Source organism: Pezoporus occidentalis, unplaced genomic scaffold (genome assembly GCF_034315485.1).
Source record: "Pezoporus occidentalis ecotype Australia unplaced genomic scaffold, CSIRO_AGI_Poc_V1 ctg62, whole genome shotgun sequence".
NCBI classification, from domain to species: domain Eukaryota; kingdom Metazoa; phylum Chordata; class Aves; order Psittaciformes; family Psittacidae; genus Pezoporus; species Pezoporus occidentalis.
This window is the reverse complement of record NW_026915966.1, coordinates 3,098,334-3,117,890: the sequence shown is the minus strand read 5'-3', so window position 1 is coordinate 3,117,890 and position 19,557 is coordinate 3,098,334. Positions and strand designations below refer to the sequence as shown.

Genomic DNA, 19,557 nt, shown 5'->3' with positions numbered 1-19,557 from the left:
GATCCCGGAGGAGCGCAAGCGGGAAAGCGGCTGCTAAATTAATAACTCTCCCGTTGTTCAAAGTGATCGTTGAGGCGGCTCCGCCGTTGACCCGGAAGGGCTCGGCGGAGGCGGGGAAATTTTGAACAATGTGCTCTGAAAACGGTAAAAAATAAATAAATAAATAAAAAATTAATCTAAAATCCTAACGGAAACAGGGCGGGGGCTGGGGGAGGGGAGGGGCGGGGAACGCCGCCGGGCGGAAAGGGAAAGTAGCGATCCCGAAGGGGATGGGCCCTCGCGCGGGTGGGCGGGGAGGCGGCTCAAAATGGCGGAGCGCTGTGAGGGGAGGCAGGCTGGAGCGGTGGGGCGGGTGCTGTGAGGGCAGGCGGGCTGTGGTCTTGAGGGGCAGGCAGTGCGCCTCGTGGGGTGTTCTTCACCTCCTGCCCACAGCGGTGCCTGGGGAGGCCGCCTCGGTCCGTGCGGCGCTGGATGTGGGCTGTGGTGCGGTGGTAGAGCCCTCCTTGCGAGGCGATCTCCCGCGGCTGCACCCGTCTGTGTCCGGGAGCTGCGAGTCGAGCTGGGAAACGTCAGCTACCCTCATGTACACACCGTGTGCTCTGCGGGGCTGTGCTTTGTTGAAGTGGGAACAAGGGAGATTAGCACAGCCCTTGTGTAAAAGTGACAGATTCAGAGTTTTGTAGGGAATAACGTGAGAGCTTCCCCCTCCCAAAAAGGTGTTGCTGAGTGACTACAGACACTGAATCAAATTTCCAGGCTCCAAATGTAAATTCTAATACCTGGTTCTTCTCTTAAAACAGTAAGTGTGTCTATCCATCTGTTCCGTAGTACTGTGTTAAGAATAGAGAGAGACAATAGTGATTGTCTCTGTGACAGTGAAACAGTGAAAACAGTGAAAACAGTGAAATGATAGCATTAACAATGAGAAAACAAACTCAGAATTTAAATCCTCCTCCTTGCTGCAATCGCGTTTAATATTTTTTGCACTGAAGTATAAAAATAAGCAGTGACATCGACAGAAACCCGGAAGCAACAGGAAGTCAAATAAACTGGTACTGATTTTCACACTCTGCATTGCTTTGTGCTGTATTTGTTCTGGTTTTTCCCAGATAATTTTGCTTTAAAATTGTAATTCGTCTGCTCAAATGTGAAGTTTCTCTTTACAATGATTTCCCTAAAGTGACGGAGAGGGTTTCCTGTGTCCCTTCTTCCCCAGGTTCAGTCACTTCAATACAAGCTGTTACCAAAAGGATTGCTCCAGCGCACCAGCCCAGTTTGCTGTGCAGGCAGATGAATCCTTATGGTGGCACAAGGGGAAGAGGCATGAGTGGGACACAGAGCCCAGAGGATGTTAAAAGGCTGGTACTATAAATTCATAGTGTAAAAAAGGAAGAAGAGAGCTTTGCTTGTGTTAAACACCTCCCCACACACACCTTGATAGTCTAATAGGAGGCCCAACAGGGCAGACAGAAGACAGTGACAGTGAAAAGCAGCCATTCCATGTGATCGAGCCTCTGTTGGCTTTTAACAGAGATGTTCACAAGTTAAAGTTCAATTGCTCTGAAGTTTATTATTTAGAAACAATGTGAAGTGTAATAGTAAGGGCATGTAATTGATAATTATAATGCTGTTCCTTGAGATAAGGCAGTGAAAGATTATGAAGACTCTCTTCTATCCTGAGTCACTGGGAGGATGACAGAAGCACCATGGAGAGCTTGTGTGCTGGTGGCACTGAGATACGTGGTTTTTCCAAGGTGGGATCATTTCCCCTTTGGAATAACTCTGTGTGGATTCAGTGGATTAAACCGTTGTCTTAGATGATTTCCTGAGGCTTTTCTTGCATTGCCAGGTGTTATTTAGTGGATAGAGATTACAAGTCTGAGACAAGTACAAATCATTTTATGTTAAGGATTAGCAGATTACCACCCCTTTAAGTAGCAAAAGTATACTTCATAAAACTGCATTTCCCAGAGTGCACACAGGCTGGGTCAGCTGATGTAGATTGGGAAATGTTCCTTATTTCCTGTCCAACATGCATGGAAATGACTCCCGTGGACGAATGTCTCATCTTTTCTTTGTCAGGTGATTTAGAGGCTGTGTTCTGGAATTCGGATTTCAAGCAATGGCAAGCAACTGAGCTGATGAACTAGCTTGATACCTTGGAAACTTCTTCATCTGGGGGAAGGTGATGTCATGAAGGAGTGACACCCTGCAGTCTGCTCTGTTAACTCCATGGGAAAAGGTAGAGAATGTGGGTCTTTACCCTTTGTGCCAGACTTTTCTTTGGTGTTTGCTTTTCAAGTTACTGATTTTACTGTACAATATTGAAGAGCTGGTTGATGGTTATGTCCTAACAGCTGATAAGTAGCCCGCAGTAATCATCATTTTTTAAGCTTTCTTGTTTTTTCTTTTATTCCTTTTGCTTGTTTGTTTTTAACAGCAGTTAAGAGGAAACTTTTAAAGGAAAAGAGACTTTCCAGACTGAAGCTGAGGCCTTGGCAAGAAAACACAAGATGTCTCCTGAATCCAAAAAGCTTTCCAACATCATTATCTTGGGAGTCTCATTTATGCTTATATTCACTGCTTTCCAAACCTGTGGAAATATTGCGGTAGGTGTGGATTTCAAAACATGGCAAGTTTTCTATCACAGTTATTCATCCTTCATTGCCTTTTGTGTACTCTAAGAGGTACTTTACGTGGCATTTCTTAGTGTGGAAGACACCTTGACGTTTTATCTCTATTGGTTCTGTGTTAACTAGATGAAGTTGGTGAACTGGATAATTAAGCAGTTTAAGATAGCAGAGCTACACATGGTACTGTGCCTGATTGCTTAGAAAGGAGAAAATTAATCTTACCAAATGTTTGCTGTTTAAAATAGTGTCTGTTTTGACACTTGAACAATTGAATTGCATGAGACTTGTCATATTTCTGATTATTCCATATAGTCTCTTTCAAAATATTTGCCGAAGTTGTTATTATTAACTATGCCCTTGAGTGTTTTTCCTAATCTAAATGTATTTTTCTGTTCTAACAAACTAGATATTGAGGGGGAGTATGAGGATAACATTTGACAAGGAGTCAGACTTCCATAATTGCTACAACTGCCAAGTCACCATCTGAAAAAGTAATTTACTGCTTTAGTAGTGTGTATCTCTTTGTGTGCTGAAGCAAAATTGAGCATAACAATCCAAATTTACCATTAAAAGCAGATTGCACTCTAACTGCTTGCAGTTTTAGAATCCTGCTACTGATATACTCAGTCCAGATCCTCTAACTTACGGAGCTGTCAACGTTGCTTTCAGTATTAGTAATGTGCCTGAAGGACAGTTAGATTTCAACATATCTCTTGAGCCTACTGGTCTTGCAGCTTCTCTTTTCTTGTGTGCAAGAAGAATCCTTCCTGGGTTCAGACGTATAAATGTCCTTCACTGCTTTATAGGAGTAACTACTTTAGAATGGTTTTTGTAAGTGTCATTTTCAGCATGACACTGGATGTCAGTACAGCCCAGGAATCTGAGAAGTTCTGCAGTGAATTGAGAGCACCTCACTAAATTACACCCAGTGATCATGCAATCATGTAATTTATAGTCATTAAAGTCATTCCAGGTGACTTTCAATCAGATCTGCCCACCAAGCCAACTGATTCTGTGGTCTCATGATCATTAAATGCTGATTCAAGGGAAAAAAATAGGAACAGGGAAATAACAGGAAACCAGAAAGAACGGAAACTCTAATCAGAAGCTCAGAGTTAGGCCAAATGGAGAGTATTTTGAAACTTCTCCTTTTTTCCCACTTTTTAAATTAAGATAGTCATACAAATCTACCTTAGAGAGGCGTTCGGTGAAACAAAACTTCTGTGAAATATTTTAAGGTCTCTGATGAAATCATGATATACTGGTTACTACTACAAACGTTTTCCTGCCAAGTATCTCCTTCACCTTCATTGTGGAGGTGGTGTGAGTTGTAATTAACACTTTAAGTACTTTGTAGAGTCTATTAATGATCAATTCTAATGTTTGATACTGACTTCAAACTGATGCAAGTGTTCTCAGACTACAAGATATATTCTAGCATATGACAATGTATGATTTTCTCCTCACAGCAAACTGTTATCACAAATTTAAACAGCACGGACTTCCATGGCAGTGGCTACACAAGGTAATTTACACAGATCTTACTTTGCTCCTTGCAGGGTGAAGGCAGTTATAATGCCATCTGGTAGAGATATATTCTCAAGAGATTGTAGCATTCTGCTGACTTTGAAATTTAGTGACATACTCAAAGGAGTTTTAAACAGGCTTCTCACATTCACGCCAGCTCTACTTTGAATTACTTCTAGTTGAACTACAGATCTGTTTTGCATGTTCTCTTTCTAGGGAGAAAACCCACCATATGGTCATCACATTGTCAGCATTTTGTCTTAGGAGAGGAAGAATGTGGAAGTTTTAAAATAAATAAAACTGCTCACTAAGCCCTGCTTGTTTGCCTTTAGAATCATAGAATCAGAAACAACCAGGTTGGAAATAATCTTTAAGATCATCAAGTCCAGCCGTTCCCCAGCACTGCCAAGGCCACCACTAACCCGTGGCACTGGGGCCTTGTCTACACAGTGTATGAACACTTGCAGGGAGGGTGACTCGAGCCCTGCCCTGGGCAGCCTGTTCCAATGCCTGAGCACCCTTTGGGGAAAGAATTGTTCCTCAGCTCCATCTAAACCTCCCATGGTGGAGGTCAAGGCCATTTCCTCTTGTCTGATCACTTGTTACTTGGGAGAAGAGACCTTTGTGTAGGATAGGTGGCATGGATAAGCTTCCAGGAGATACGGGAACATAAACATTAAAGATGCAGTCAGAAATGAGAAGCAAAGCCACGAGAAGCTGTTCTGTGTTATTGCACTGGCACATTCAAACTTGTCAAGCGTGAGCAGGGACCTTTTGTATCCCAGATTAACTGGTCATGTAGGAGAACCTGGTTGCTGCTTTGAGGGTTATTATCTTCTTTTAAACTAAAAATATAGTTGGCAGAAAATATATAAATTTTCTGTGGTGTATTTGGCAGAGCATAAAAACCTCACTGAGAGACAAGTGAGGCTCTGAAACATTCTCCTCTAGAAGTCCTAGGCACAAAGTACAGTAACTATTGTTGAAGCACAGTGTGACAAATGCATATTGTAAATTATTATGCTTGCATGCAATAGTCTATTCAGCAATCCAAGAAACACTCCCATACAGAGTGCAGTGGATGAAAGTAACAAAAGAAAGGAAGGAAAAGTTTGACCATGAAGGTTATGCAGTTACGTAAGTTGCGTATGTACTTAACTTGATGTTTTGGAATCAAGTGAACATTCCTAAATCAGTTGCACTTATATCCTATGTTTTAAGTACTTACTCATCTTTGTTTATTTTTGTAGCATGTCCATCATTTATGGAGTATTCTCTGCATCAAATCTTATCTCACCCTCAGTGGTTGCAATAGTAGAACCTCAGCTCTCCATGGTTGTTAGTGGTGTATTTTATAGGTAAGTATTACTTTTGAATTTTTATCTGCTTCCTCTTAAATGATTCTTTGTCTTTTTGACATCTAAGGCTACCATGCCATACATGACATTGTCCTGGCTAAGCAAAGCACCTGGGAGAGATACTGTTTCTATCAGTAGATGTGTAATTGCCCAGTTACTGGAAACAGTGTATTTTTCCTCCAGCATTTCCAGACTTTGGAGTTCAGGTGTGGTCTCAAGGTAGTGACTAGAAAATAAAATTCTACATGCCTAGTGGAGTAAAGATTCCCTTTTTTCACATACAACCTAAGCTAAGTGAGCTATCTGATTGTTCAAAAGCAGTGTTCACTTGTCTGTATGCAATAAACTGATCTGTTCTATTCTAGCCTATACATTGCAGTTTTTATCCAACCTACAACATGGGCTTTCTACACTGCTTCTGTTTTTATTGGGATTGCAGCTGCTGGTAAGTGTTGTTCTTACCCTGCTTACTGTAAGCTATATTTGCTATATTTGAATATACCTGTAAAACATTTTTATTACTTGAGCAATATATTCCATCTCTTCCAGTCCTGTGGACAGCACAGGGAAATTGCTTGACTGTAAATTCAGATGAAAACACCATTGGAAGGAACAGTGGAGTATTTTGGGCTCTCTTACAGTCCAGGTAAGCTTTATTTGTGACTCTTTATTTGGTTGTGTACACATTCTGCTTTTTACATTTTTTTGGTAAGTGGAGACTGCATTAAAAAACACTCTGCTGGTACCTTATAGTCAGTGAATCACAGAATGGTTTGGGTTGGAAAGGACCGTAACATCACCTACTTCCAGCCCCAAGCTGGAGGGAGAGGTGAAAGGAACATTTCTATTGCTATTGTGCATTATAGAACAGTGAATGAAAGTTACATAGTGCAAACTTCTGCTCTCAATGTGCTATTTCTGTTAGGGGAACATTGACAAATGTGACACAAATCTTGTTGATTGTGAGGGCTGTGCTAATTAGTGTTAGTACCCTGATTGCTCTAATTAGCCCTGAACCATCTCACCTGGCACGTCCACCACACCCTTCCCATCTGCCCATGGGCCAGGGACCCCATTTAAACTCAGTTCTGGGCACCCAGTTCTTCTGGAGCTGTGTTGCAGGGGACTGGGTTTCCAGCTCACCTGTAGCCTTATATGTGCCTGGCAGTGGGTCTTGCTGTTCTGGTCTATAGGCTGTTTTCTTATTTTGGGTTTGCTCTGTCTTCTCACTGTGAAACTATGTGTGAATTGCTGGACCTGACTCTGGTCTGTGGGCTGACTTCCTAGCTTGACCCTCAGACCTGCCTTAGTAGCATGAGCTTCTATGGTGGTCAAGGCTTTAATTGACCCTGCTTACAGTCTTTGGGTCTGCCCTGCTTGCCTTGCTTGAGAACTGTGGGGCTGGGCTCTAGCTGCTGAGGTGCTTTCTTTGCTGGATGTTTTATCCCTTTGACTTTTACCCTCCTTTTCCCTGAGGCAGCAGCCAGACCTTGCTGCTTACTGACAAGGTGAAGATAGTGAAGTTGGACCTGTCAGTCAGAAAAGAGATCTTGTTGTTGATAGTACTCTGATAAGCTTGAGTGCTGTTGCAACAAAAAAAGTCTTGGCATCAAGAAAGGTAGTGGGTGCTGTATTGCTGCCATTGAATATTTTGTGTGGATATAGTTTATGGTTCTTGTGTAATGCATTTAGGGTATGGGGGAAATAAAAACATGCAAGAAGGTAGAGTTGCTGACTTGAGAGGCTAAGAAGTTTGGGACTCAGCTGAGGAGGATTATGCCATGTCATCAGAACATGGAGGTTTTCAGCAAGTGAGCTGAAAGTAGAACTGTTGCTCACTAAATGCTGCTGCACTAGAACTCAGGTGGCTTGGTGAAACCAGAAGAGGACAGGCTTGAAACAGGTAAGATGCTACTTTATACAGTGGGTGATTAAACTCTTACAGCTTGTTGTCACAGGAAAGTGTAGAGTTGGATGGTGTCAGCAAGATCAAAAAGGGATCAAACAAATTTACTGGCAATAGGTCCAAAAATGGTTCCTGAAGAGAGAGACCTTCTACCACCTCTAATACAGCAGTTCTGGATAGTGGGAGATGAGGAGAGGAATGAATTGCTGAAGGTGCTGAGGCTTTTGAGTCTGTACTAGAGGTCATTGATAGTGTCTCGACCCGTGGCATGCTACTTCTGTTCCCCGAGTTTCAGGTTCCATAATTAACCTATCAGTCTGTTATCAGGGTAGCAATTTCCACAAACCCAAGTAGTTGTGTGTTTTACAGTGAGTAAAATGCCTGGCTTTATATGAGGAAACTTGACTCTGGGGCTGTTTTGAATCGCTGTTTATTCAGAGTTATTAGATTTTAGGAAACACTAGGTAGGAACACAGAATTTCCTTTGAGCTGTTAACACCAGTGTTGGAGCAATTCTTCAGTACTCTTCCAAGGAAGTGTTACATTGCCTCCAGAAACATGTCCACTTTCTAACCTATACCCTTCAAAAATGAGACACAGGCAACATAGATGCAGATTGCCTAACTTATGCTACCACTTGGGTCTTGATGGCTAGAAATGAAGAGCCAACGTTACAGGGAAGAATCCTCTGCTGCGTTTGAAGTTTTGTATAGAGTAAGTAGTTTGCATGGAGAGGGATTAGTGTCTTTATTTCTTTCACAGTGGCACAGTACCTTTTTTTCATAGTATTAGTATTATTGTGATGCTACACCCTTAATCTTACCACAGAAAGTCCTGTTCACCTTTGTCCTTTTTGTTTACAGCTTGTTTTTTGGAAACATGTATATATACTTTGCTTGGCAAGGAAAAACTCACATATCAGGTGGGTACTGCTTGCTTATATGGGAGGCCATCCTTTAAAACATGGTAGCATGTTTAAGTAAGGAACTGGAAAGTGGCAAGAAACTTACTCAATAGCAGACTTTTCCCCCCCCTAATTTATTGTAAAGCTCTTTTTGGAGTATGCTTTTCATTTAGTGTTCCATGGTACTCCCAGCCCTTGTATTATGTATGTTATTTTTCTACATGCAGTACACTTTGAGTACCTTCCTTTAGGGTACTGTCTGTGAAAGTCTTCACAATGCTAATTTAGAATAAGGTTTTCCACAATAGCTATTCTGGGATTTTCCTTGCACAGACATGCTCATGCCAAATTACACATTTTGTAGAATCATAGGATGGTTGGGGTTGAGAGGGACCATAAGGTCACCTAGTTCCAACCCCCTGCTGCGGGCAGGGACACCTCACACTAGACTCTGTTTGCCCAAGGCTCCGTCCAACCTGGCCTTGAATGCTTCCAAGGATGGAGCACTTAACACTTCTCTGGGCACCCACCATCCTCACAGGAAAGAACTTCCTTATATCCAGCCTGAACTTCCCCTGTTTAAGGCCATTAACCCTTGTCCTGTCGTTACATTTCCTGATGAAAAGTCCCTCTCTGGCATCCAAAATAGAAATAAAAAGAAGGAAACATTCATGATGAAAGATAGCTAAGTTAGGCAGAAAATATTTTGGGGGAAAGGTATTCTGGAATGGCTGTTTTTTTAATATGTATATGATCCTATTACAAAGGAGATTCCTAGTATAGACTGAAATTGATTAGACTGTAACATAAAGGAAAAGAAAGGAAAGCTATCCCAGTTCACAGTTGCACTAACCACTGTGGTGGTGCAAAGTAGTGTAGGAAGACAGAGGTTGAGATATGCAGCTGCACTGAGAGTGGGCTGCTGCTGCTTAAACTGGCAGTGTTGCTGGTGGAGTGTTTAAGAACTTGGTCTTCCTTTCTTGGCATAATCTGTGAAGACTAATTCCTGATGGAATTGTAAAGAGCAGGACTTTATATGCTTAAGAAGCTGGATAGCTGTTTGGACTCAGTGGTTTTAAAGCAGAGATCTATGGCAACTGTTTAAGTAAGCAAGGCAAGTAGGTGGGGGTATCCACTAAGAAAACAGAGCAAAATCTAAGATTGTAATTATAAAAACTGAACACTGATGGAAAAAACCAAACATTTTGTAAACAAATAGGGTTGATTCCTGTGCTGTAATAACTGTGAGAGTTTTCCTTATTGTAGTCTTGAAGTCAAATGTCTACTGGAGGTGTCAATTCCTTTTAACATCTAAAAGATCAGGATACTTCTGCTCTAGTCAATCAGGAATAACATGTTGCCTTTTAAATGATGATTATTAGCCTTCAGAAGTACTGCCCTGTTGAGATGAATAATCTGCTCCATGCTGCTGTTAGATCTGACTTCAGGCTCTCCACAGGCACAGGCTTGGTAGCACAGCACAGGTTGATTTTTGAAGATAATGTTCCATGTTCCTTCATCTCTAACAAAAAGGTTTAAGTGTTATTGAAAGTACTGGAAACACTTTGAACCTGGTGGGCCTGAAATTCCCTGTGTTCCAAATTTCATTGCTCTTGCTAACCACAGAATAGAGCAGTTAACTATGAGGGAGTTCTGCTCTTACATTTTCCTCTACCTTTAAATGTCTTGAGACTCCTCTTTATTACAAAATGTTGATACTGGAAGGTTTGATGGTGTTTAAAATCAATCCCTCCTTCCTTTTACAACCTGTAGAAAATATTACAGGCATTTCAAGGTGAAGCCCATATTCACATTTTGTCCTGTAATCGTACACAGGTTATATTTGTAGCAATTTTACCTTTACCTTTAAGCTAAAGGGGAATTAAATAGAAGTGTAGACAATATCTTCAGAACCATACACTAGTTCAGTCACTATTAGCTGTTTCTTGGTTTTTTTTTTATTTCCTCTGCTTAAAATTTGTAAATGGGAGTGACTTCTGCATTGTGCTAAACAAGTGGCGAGTGCAGCAGTTACCTTCCTCTAGATGCACATCACATGCTGTATTAGTTACTGAGGTTTTGGTGGGTTTAAGGCCTTTGTAATTTACAAGCCTTAGCAGTTCCTGATGTTATGGCACTAATATTTCTGGTGCTGCTAAAGAGCTTTTCTAGAAACCTGAAGGGGTTTGGAGTAGTTTGCTATGTCCACTCTGAATTATGTAAGTCTTGAAAGATGTACTTCCTTCTGCTAATAATTTATGCATTCCTCCTTAGTCATACTCTTTGCATGGCAGAAAATGCCAGTGACACTCTTTAGTATGCTGATATTTTATTAGCATCATAAAACTGAGACAAATTTTCCAGCAGCTGGGTACCTTGTGCTCCTACCTTGTGGAAGGTAGGTTAGAAAATGAGTATGCATTTTAAACAGCTCTGGAGTATGTCTGTATTAGTTCTTTAAGGTATTTGAATTGCTTTTGCACATCTAGTTATGTCTTGTTTGTTTTTCCACAGAGAGTGATCGCAGAACTGTCTTCATTGCTCTGACTGTTATCAGTCTTGTGGGCACAGTTCTGTTCTTTCTGATTAGGAAACAAGAGGACACAAAAGCTCCAGGGGAGGAAAATTCTACTAATGAAATCCCAGGGGACAGCTCGTAAGTACTTGTGGCAAGAACATGTTGTTACTTTTGTGCTCCTAGTCCTCACTGGAGCATCATGCATTTAGTTTCCCCTGTACACTGGAAACATGAATGTTGTGAACAACCTGAACTTTTTAGATTTGATAGAATAGTGTCTGTACTTCAATAAGTGAGAATGAGTGTTCTTTATATGATGTATTGTCAAGGGTGGAGTGCAGTACTGCACATTGCTTTTCCAGTAAGTGCATGCCTTTGGAAAGCTACCTTTTACCTCTAATTATTATTGAACATGTATCTGCCTTTTTTATTGAACATGTATCTGCCTTTCATAGTCTGTCTTCTACTCGTTAACCCAGTTTAAAGACTGGAATCATCAGAAAACCCTTTTTATGGGTTATCCTTAACATATTGAAATATGCTTTTCATATGTTCTCTAAATATATATATGTCACCCTAAGCATAATAAATACACTAGAAACACACAGGTACACAGGTAGCTTCAGTACAGCTTTGCCCAAAGCATCAGTTTAAGTTTTTTTGATTTATTTAAAGAACAATGAAAATGTTAGAAAAAGATTAGTAAATATGCCTGTGAAAAAATGGTTAAAGCTGTAAAAAGCTCAGAAGAAAGGTGCTGTTAAGCAGGTTAATTTTGGAATGGCATTCACTAGCACAGAAATAGTTGGTTTTTGTTAATAGTTTAGATTCTCAGAAATATTTAATAATATAATAGCATATTCCAGTATATAGTGCTGGGCTAGAAAGTATACAGGAAATTGGAACAATTGATCTGCCTTCCAGCATAGCAAGACTGTGGTTATTCTTTTTCCATTTTGACCAAGTCATTTATTTGCCCAGGTCTGCACAAAACAAAATGACAAGAGCACTGGCTGCCTTCAGTAAGTACTGTTCCGCATAAGAGTTGCTTTGAAACACACTGACATGTCCTTTCCAGCTCTCCATCATTCTGCTGATAATGTGATCATGTACTAATCACTTAGAGGACAAAATTGTAAACAAATAAGGTGTCAAGAATGCATTTCAGTTATTCCCTTTGAATATAGACCTTCAGGGATGGAAGAATGACTGCCAGATAATAATATCTTTCAGACTGGAGATGACAGTTCCCATAGGTACACAGGGCTGATGAGCTTTAAGCCTCAGAGGAATTGAGTTGTCTACGTGATCATTTGGGATTTTGAGCCTAGACGAAATGGGCCTTGCAACTGGAAAAGCCTGGGAACCACCAAACTCCTTTCAGGTCACAGTATCATACGAACAGATGACTGAAAGAGAGGAAGTGAAGTAGGCTTCACTTCAGTTACGTACTAGTATAGTCTTGGAGAAATTTGGAGGGGTACTTCTTTGTAAAGTAGCTTGGATCTGAAACTAAATCAACGGCTTCCTTATATATGAGCTTCTTTATAACAACTGCTTTATATTTGTGCTCATATAGATGAGCACAAAAAGAACTTGAAACCTTAAAAAGAAAGAAGAACTTTACTACCAAGATAAAGAAGTGGTTACATACTGTTTTATTTAGTCACCAAATGAACTCTAACAAGAATTTGAACTGGAGCACCTGCAGTTTCCACTGGAGCTTGATGTGCTCTGCATGTGACTGTTAAGCTTGTTTTGAGAACACAGGATCATCACTGAGAATTTATGTATCATTTTAGGAGACAATTGCCATGGACTGAGTACAAATACACAATGAACAGAAAATTGTATGCTCATTGAAAGCTGTGTATCCTGTGTTCAGCATTTCCCTCCTTGATTTCCTTACAAAACAAAGATTTCAGATCACAGCGTATCTTTTAGAAGGCAGATCAGGGTCAGTTTTAGCTCTCTGTTCAATGAAGTCATAGTTTGCAGAATTTTAACCTGATTTTGCTTTAAGCAAAGCACAGAAGAAAGTGTAATATTCTCAGTGCTATCAGAAGTTATTAATTTCCATTATTATGTCTTTACAGAGAAATCTATAAAGCTGAGCTTCACCAAAGAAATTATGCTGCTCAGTGTTACAACAGCATACACAGGTATGGAGCAAACAGAGTGTGTAATGTAGTAATGTCAGGGCATTGTTCGGAATGTTAACCCCAGGGCAGGTTTGCAGTTCCATATCTCTGCAAACATTACTTGAATATTTCAGTTAACTTTGAATAAGTTACAACATTCCTGTGTTCTGAAAAACATTTCTGTACAGGAGGAGGGGTGCACAAAGACTGCAAGTACTGACAGATGTTGTAACTCTTGGCTCAGTACAGCTCTGGGTCCCAAATTGAGGGTTAGGCAAAATGGCTATCAATATCAATAGGCTGTAGATTGTTCAATGCAGTTGCATTGGAATTAAAGTAATGCTTGTATGTTTTAATTTTTGTCACCTTCATTAAGGCATGGGAGATTTCTAACAGCTTTTGGTTTAGTCTTGGTTCTGTTGGGGAAAATTTAGCCATTTTCAACTCTTTTTGTCATTAATATTTGCTGTGGCCAAGGCTCTCCTTAGTAACTTCTAGTTAATCCTGGTCTGCCATTGTTAGACCAAGATATGAATTGTAAACCAAATAACATTATTTTTGCTGTATAGAAGTGGTTCTTCCACAGAAATACTCTTAAAATATTCAAAATGTAACTGAGATCTTTTAATGATTTTTTTTTGGGGGGGCTTCTTGCTACTTATTTGGCTTCAGAAATAGTTTTGTTCATGACCAAATTAAGTTTTAGGGAGAATAGATACACTCAGAACCTCAGTTCTGAGTCACTGTTATGGAAAATTGTTGTTAGCTCTTGTAGGTGAAAAGAAAAACTTAGATGTGAACAGACTCTAAACAGTGCCACAACATCTGCTGAAGTTTGCAGTCAGCTTCTGGTAGAGAAATAGTGGTGGGAGCTATGAAGTCAGTTCGTACTAGCCACTTTACTGAGTTACATGTTGCTTCACGGCATCTCCAGTGTTGTGTTAACCCAGTTTAACTAACTTGAATTCCTCTTGTAGCACAGTGGGGATGTGAGCCAAGTAACAAGGGGAGGCGTTCAGGCAGGTTTGGCCTGATTAATCCTAAATTTGAGTTTACAGGTAGCAGGAAAAAAGCAATCCAGCTGCTGCCACCTGGTGGCTCCTGGTCAGTATTGCCACTTTAGTAGGAAAATACAAAATCCTATCAATCGTAGAATCAGGTTGGAAAAGACCTTTAAGATCATAAAGTCCAACCGCTCCCCAGCACTGCCAAGGCTACCGCTAAACCATGTTCCTGAGGGTATCTACATGGATTTTGAGCACGTTATCACTTACTCCTTGGGAGCAGAGATCAGGCCCCTGCTGGCTCCATCCTCCTTTCAGGTAGCTGTAGAGGGTGATAAGGTGCCCCCTGAACGTTCTCTTCTCGAGACTAAACCCCCCAAGGTTCCTCATTCATTCGTCATCACACTTCTGCTCTGAATCACAAAAGCTTTTATTAACAAAAGTTGATGGTTATATTATTAAGACTGCTCAAAGTTTACCCTTTTTGAAGCTCTTAAGTTCCTGTGCCATACAGGTAGCCTGGACTATATATATATGTGTAAATGGTGTACTATATATTTGCAGTAGCAAAAGGCAAAGGAGGTAAATCATAAACAGTTTTATTTTGAGCTATTTTTCTTTGTTTAGGCATAAGTTTGCATTGTTTTAAATACACTTTTTATTAAAGAAACAGGTATTTTTATACTGATGGTTGCTTATAGTCATGCAAGTTGGACTCAGCTTTGTCACCTTTCCTCACAGTAATGGCAATAAAACCGAGTATTTTAAGCAGCAGTTCTTTCTCAGATTTTATTCATTATGTATGTATAGAAAAGCAGCACAGTCCATTTTAGGAAACTTAGCTCCTAATTAGTATTTGGGATGTGGGGACTTTCGTAGGACTGCTGTAACCTGGGGGGGGAATTCTTACACTGAAATTGTTTTCTTTCTTCCATTACTTTAAGTGTTACTTTACATGGCACTTGGATGAAATTCCAAAGTTCTTGAAATGCAGAAGTACAAACTAGCTAGAGGGTTGTGCCACAGCAACAGCACTGACCCAAAGTGCCTGTGACATTAGTTAGTGATGTTGTTCTTTCTGCTATGGTTTTTCTAAGCTCATAGGAGAATATCATATTACATAGTTTAAAATTCCCTGTTGAATTCTCTTTCACATACCTCTTTTAAATATATTTACATGAAAGACACTGTAGAGAAAACCAGACTTTAGACATAAAGATTTGTCATTACTTTGGTAATGGTTCATTTATTATTTGCTTGGTTTCCTTCAAAGGTGTGGAATTAACCTTCTTTTCTGGAGTATATGGGACGTGCATTGGTGCTGTGAATAGGTTTGGCAATGAAGCAAAAAGCCTTATTGGGCTCTCTGGTATTTTTATTGGTGTTGGAGAAATTTTGGGTGAGTCTATATTTATTGCCTTGTACACAAAAAAGGATTAAGATGATATAGTTATTCAAAGTGTGGGGGGTTATATTTAAACAGTGTCTTTCAAGCTTCCAGCAATGTGTATGTGAACAAAACCTGAAATAATAGGAGCAAAATGGGCAATGTGGCTCCTTATTGCACTGTGAATTACACGTCACGCTTTGTAAAGTGGTTCTGGTGTAGGAGGTGACATATTGAATCCTAAGAGTCTGCATTTTTTGGATTAGCACAAATCATAGAGTCCCAGACTGGTTTGGGCTGGAAAGGACCTTAAGATTATCCAGTTCCAATCCCTGCCATGGGCAGGGACACCTTCCACTAGAGCAGCTTGCTCCAAGCCCCTGTGTCCAGCCTGGCCTTGAACACTGCCAGGGATGGGGCAGCCACAGCTTCTCTGGGCACCCTGTGCCAGTGTCTCAGCACCCTCACAGGGAAGAGCTTCTGCCTTACATCTAACCTGAACTTCCCCTGTTTCAGTTTGAGCCCATCACCCCTTGTCCTCATGCTACAGTCCCTGATGTAGAGTACCCCAGCATCCTTGTAGCTCCCTTCAGACACTGGAAGCTGCTCTGAGGTCTCCATGCAGCTTCTCTCCAGGCTGAACAGCCCCAGTGTTCTCAGCCTGTCTTCATATGGGAGGTGCTCCAGCCCCTGATCTTCCTCGTGGCCCTAAAAGAAGAACAGAAATACCTAAATCTTGGCATGAGAGAAACATTGGGCTACAATGTCATTGAGGAGTTGTCAACCTTTTGATATTCTGTTTTTAAACATTATTATGTTTACTTTTTTATTAAAGTCATATTGTAACTTAATAAATTGTTGCACTAAAGATGTCTTTCTTTTAAAGAGGTTCGCTTGTGTTAAATGAGATGTAATATTTGAATAAAATTGCATTAAGTAATTGTTTTTTGCTTAAACTTAAGTACTACAATGTTTAACCAGAAACCACTGTTCACTAACAATGTGCATGCAGAGAGAGAGGTGCATGCTCTTTCAGTTAAGAGCTAAGCACTTGTCCATTGATCTTTCAGTTATCCAACATGGAGGAATTTATACTCTTAAGTTGTCAGCACTTTTTTTGCAGTATTCTAAGTTTGGTTCTATGTTTATATCTTCAGTTTTGGTTTAATTATTCAGCTTTTTCACTGCTACAGGTGGAGGAATCTTTGGTTTGCTGAGCAAGAAGAACCGCTTTGGCCGGAACCCTGTGGTGATGCTTGGCATCATTGTCCACTTCTTAGCCTTTTACTTAATTTTTTTCAACATACCAAATGATGCCCCTATTGCTCCTATGGAAGGAACAGATGATATTGCGTACATGATTCCAAGGTATGTGAACTTTTCCCTTTGGCTGCTATAACTCAATGTATATAAACAGCTTGTTCCTGTAACAAAATTCCTTGAAGCTGCTTTTCTGTGTAGTGACTAACTCCATAGAAAAAGCTTTTAGGAATTCTGTTTTTATGCAAGGTATATATTCTACCAGTGTGCATCCAATTTAGGCACTTGAATGGCATAAGAATTAAAAGCATTAGGATGTTTGATAGCAAATATATTGCTTTTGAACTGCCATTCCTGACATCTAGTCAGGACAGCCTGACTAGCGAGACCAGCAACTGTTGTATTAGATGTCAGGAATTCAGTTTATTTTAAAACAGTGTTGGGTTCAGTTGTACTACAGCAGGAGCACTGAGAAGATGTTTTTAGACACTCCATGTGGCAGCCTTGTGCTGTTGCACTGGTTTCCAAGTCTTTCAGTGCTTGTTGTCAAATCCACTTGGTCTAACTGGTGCTGTCCTATGCCTGTCTTACAGCGCTAAGTGTTAGGGGAAGGATGTAGGGAGCTTTCTTATCATTGCAACTTCCTTTTGAAGTGTTTTTTGTCAGTTTGGGTGAAAACAGTGTTGTCAGTTTGTGCAGGCACAGCTGCTAACTTGCAACTAAGCATTTAGCATCATAGAATCAATAAGGTTGGAAAAGACCTTTAAGATCATCAAGTCCAACATTTACCTCTGGACTGCTAAAGCTACCCCTAAACCATGTCAGTGTGTGGCAGTGTGGGTGACTTTTCTTTAACTGGAGTGTTTTGCTGCAGAATGAACTGGTATTTTTCTAGTATTCCTGCAGATTTTATCAACTTGCCATGTGTATATCAGCTTCTAGTCTCTGCCTTGTGGGTTTTGTGGCTCCAAGTACCAATCCGAGTTCTTTTAGTGGTTCTAATTCAGACTAAAATTGACTGCAGGTAACAGTACCAGTAGTCTTGGCATTCAAGAAACTAAAATCTGATGAAACTGTTCTTTTCTTGCCAAGCCAGGCAGTCCTAGTTCTCTTTCAGTGAGTTTTAGGTTGATAACTTCCATTCTCAGTTTCCAATTAGTCTGCCAATTAGTTTATAGATGTGTAAGCTGTTTGAATGAATGGCTTTTAAATCTGATTCACTCTCTCCTTCAGCAAAAACGTGGCCATATTCTGCAGCTTCCTGTTGGGCCTGGGAGACAGCTGCTTTAACACCCAGCTCCTCAGTATTTTAGGCTTCCTGTATTCGGAAGACAGTGCTCCTGCCTTTGCCATCTTTAAGTTTGTTCAGGTACTACTTAACAAAGCCTTTTGACAGTATGATTGTGGAATGTTATCAAAATGTTGGGTTGAGTTTTTAATGAGCTGAGAAAGAGAATGTTTCTGAACAGATTTCATCCTGAATTTTGGTATAGAATAGTTTGTAATGCTGTAAAACTGGAAGTAACTGACTGACTTCAAAGCCTTGGCTGTGTTGTTTGTAGACAAACTTTTAAAATAGCAGAGAAGTGCATTTGAGATGCTACAAGCACTTTTGAGTTTTCTGCAGTGAACACTGTTTAAATACAAGTAAAAACTAAATCTGTTGTATATCATACCAAGCCATATGTTGAGCTGTAATGAAGTTTTATGATTGCATGTCTTCCACAGAAGCATGCTACTGAGAGTTGAACATTAAACTGTATGTATCAATTTGATTCTTGTGCAGTAATACTGGATATCTCCACTGATAATCTCTTTACACTGTTTTTCCTCTCAGTCCATCTGTGCAGCAGTTGCCTATTTCTACAGCAACTACTTCCTTCTGCAGTGGCAGCTCCTCATCATGGTGGTTGTGGGCTTCTTTGGAACAATTACCTTCTTTCTGGTGGAGCGGAAAGCAGCAGCAACTCTTGCTGCCCGTGGCTCGGACTACAGCAGCATTTGATCCATATACTGTGCCTAGTCCAACGTAAGGAACAGCATGGGCACCTTTATTGTGAAGTAATGTGAGAAGGTGAAAAGATCAAGTTGCTGCAGAGTTTGGGATGAAGGAAGCTACGACTAAATCACCATCACTTTAACTGAATGGGGAACGTGAGAGAAAATGCCACATTTGAAAGGCTTTTCTTGCTTTAATCAGCTGGGTTTGGTATTTATGGTCTTAAAAAACCCAGTGTTAGAAATGGAAGGGAATGCAGCGATCTCTGGATTGAACAACTCTGGTCTGAGATGTACCTTTCAGGGTGTAATTGCCTCGTTTCATTCTGCCATGCACTACAGAATTAGTGGTTTTTTTTTCCTCCCTAAACTATTTTTCCTATATCCTGGTTCTGCAGACACTTGAATTCTTGTATTGAACAGTGATATTTTTATAGGGTACATGGTATACAGAATGTCTGTGCAGCTGAGAAATCAATTTGTCATTGACTTTGCCAACAATTAGACATGCAGAAGTATTTCTGTGGGAAATGTTGCCTTCTTATTCTGTATCATCCAGTTCCTTGTTCCCCATTTGTTTATTAATGTATTTCATGTGCTTAAATTTTATCACATCCATGTTTTGGAGGGTTTTTTGTGTGTGTTTTTGTTTTGTTTTTTTGTTTTTAAAGAAAATAGACGAGGCTGTAGTGTGATGCAAAAGATCTGAGAAGAATTTGAAGTAGTTGCCCTTAGCCACCTTAAGGATGTGTTCCTGAGAGCTGTGAAGTGTTGATAGTTGAAATGAGCCTCTTGGTTCAGCATCTCAGAATTGAACTGTGTTACTGTGTTGGGATTGCTGCTGAACCTTTCTCAGGGCAATGCTACGTGAAGGACCACAAGGCACAGCTTCGCTCCCAGACTCCCAAATCGTGCTTTTGA

General features: G+C 40.4%; 1 protein-coding gene across 5 annotated transcripts; it reads left to right on the top strand.

Moving 5' to 3' along the window:
• Positions 1 to 9: 9 nt before the first annotated feature.
• Positions 10 to 19,254, top strand: MFSD11 (major facilitator superfamily domain containing 11). Of its 5 annotated transcripts, XM_062639909.1 has the most exons (15): positions 10 to 144; positions 2,083 to 2,242; positions 2,470 to 2,609; positions 4,103 to 4,158; positions 5,411 to 5,518; positions 5,884 to 5,963; positions 6,068 to 6,164; positions 8,288 to 8,346; positions 10,843 to 10,984; positions 11,828 to 11,868; positions 12,943 to 13,008; positions 15,265 to 15,390; positions 16,572 to 16,746; positions 17,872 to 18,007; positions 18,476 to 19,254. In XM_062639909.1, the coding sequence occupies exons 2-15, from the start codon at positions 2,233 to 2,235 to the stop codon at positions 18,641 to 18,643; spliced, it is 1,404 nt and encodes a 467-aa protein (XP_062495893.1). In that variant the 5' UTR covers positions 10 to 144; positions 2,083 to 2,232; the 3' UTR covers positions 18,644 to 19,254. The 5 variants fall into 5 exon arrangements, with proteins under 5 accessions (XP_062495893.1, XP_062495896.1, XP_062495892.1 ...); XM_062639912.1 differs by lacking the exon at positions 10 to 144 and having other exon boundaries at positions 2,005 to 2,242; positions 2,481 to 2,609; XM_062639908.1 differs by lacking the exon at positions 10 to 144 and having other exon boundaries at positions 2,005 to 2,242.
• Positions 19,255 to 19,557: the final 303 nt, after the last annotated feature.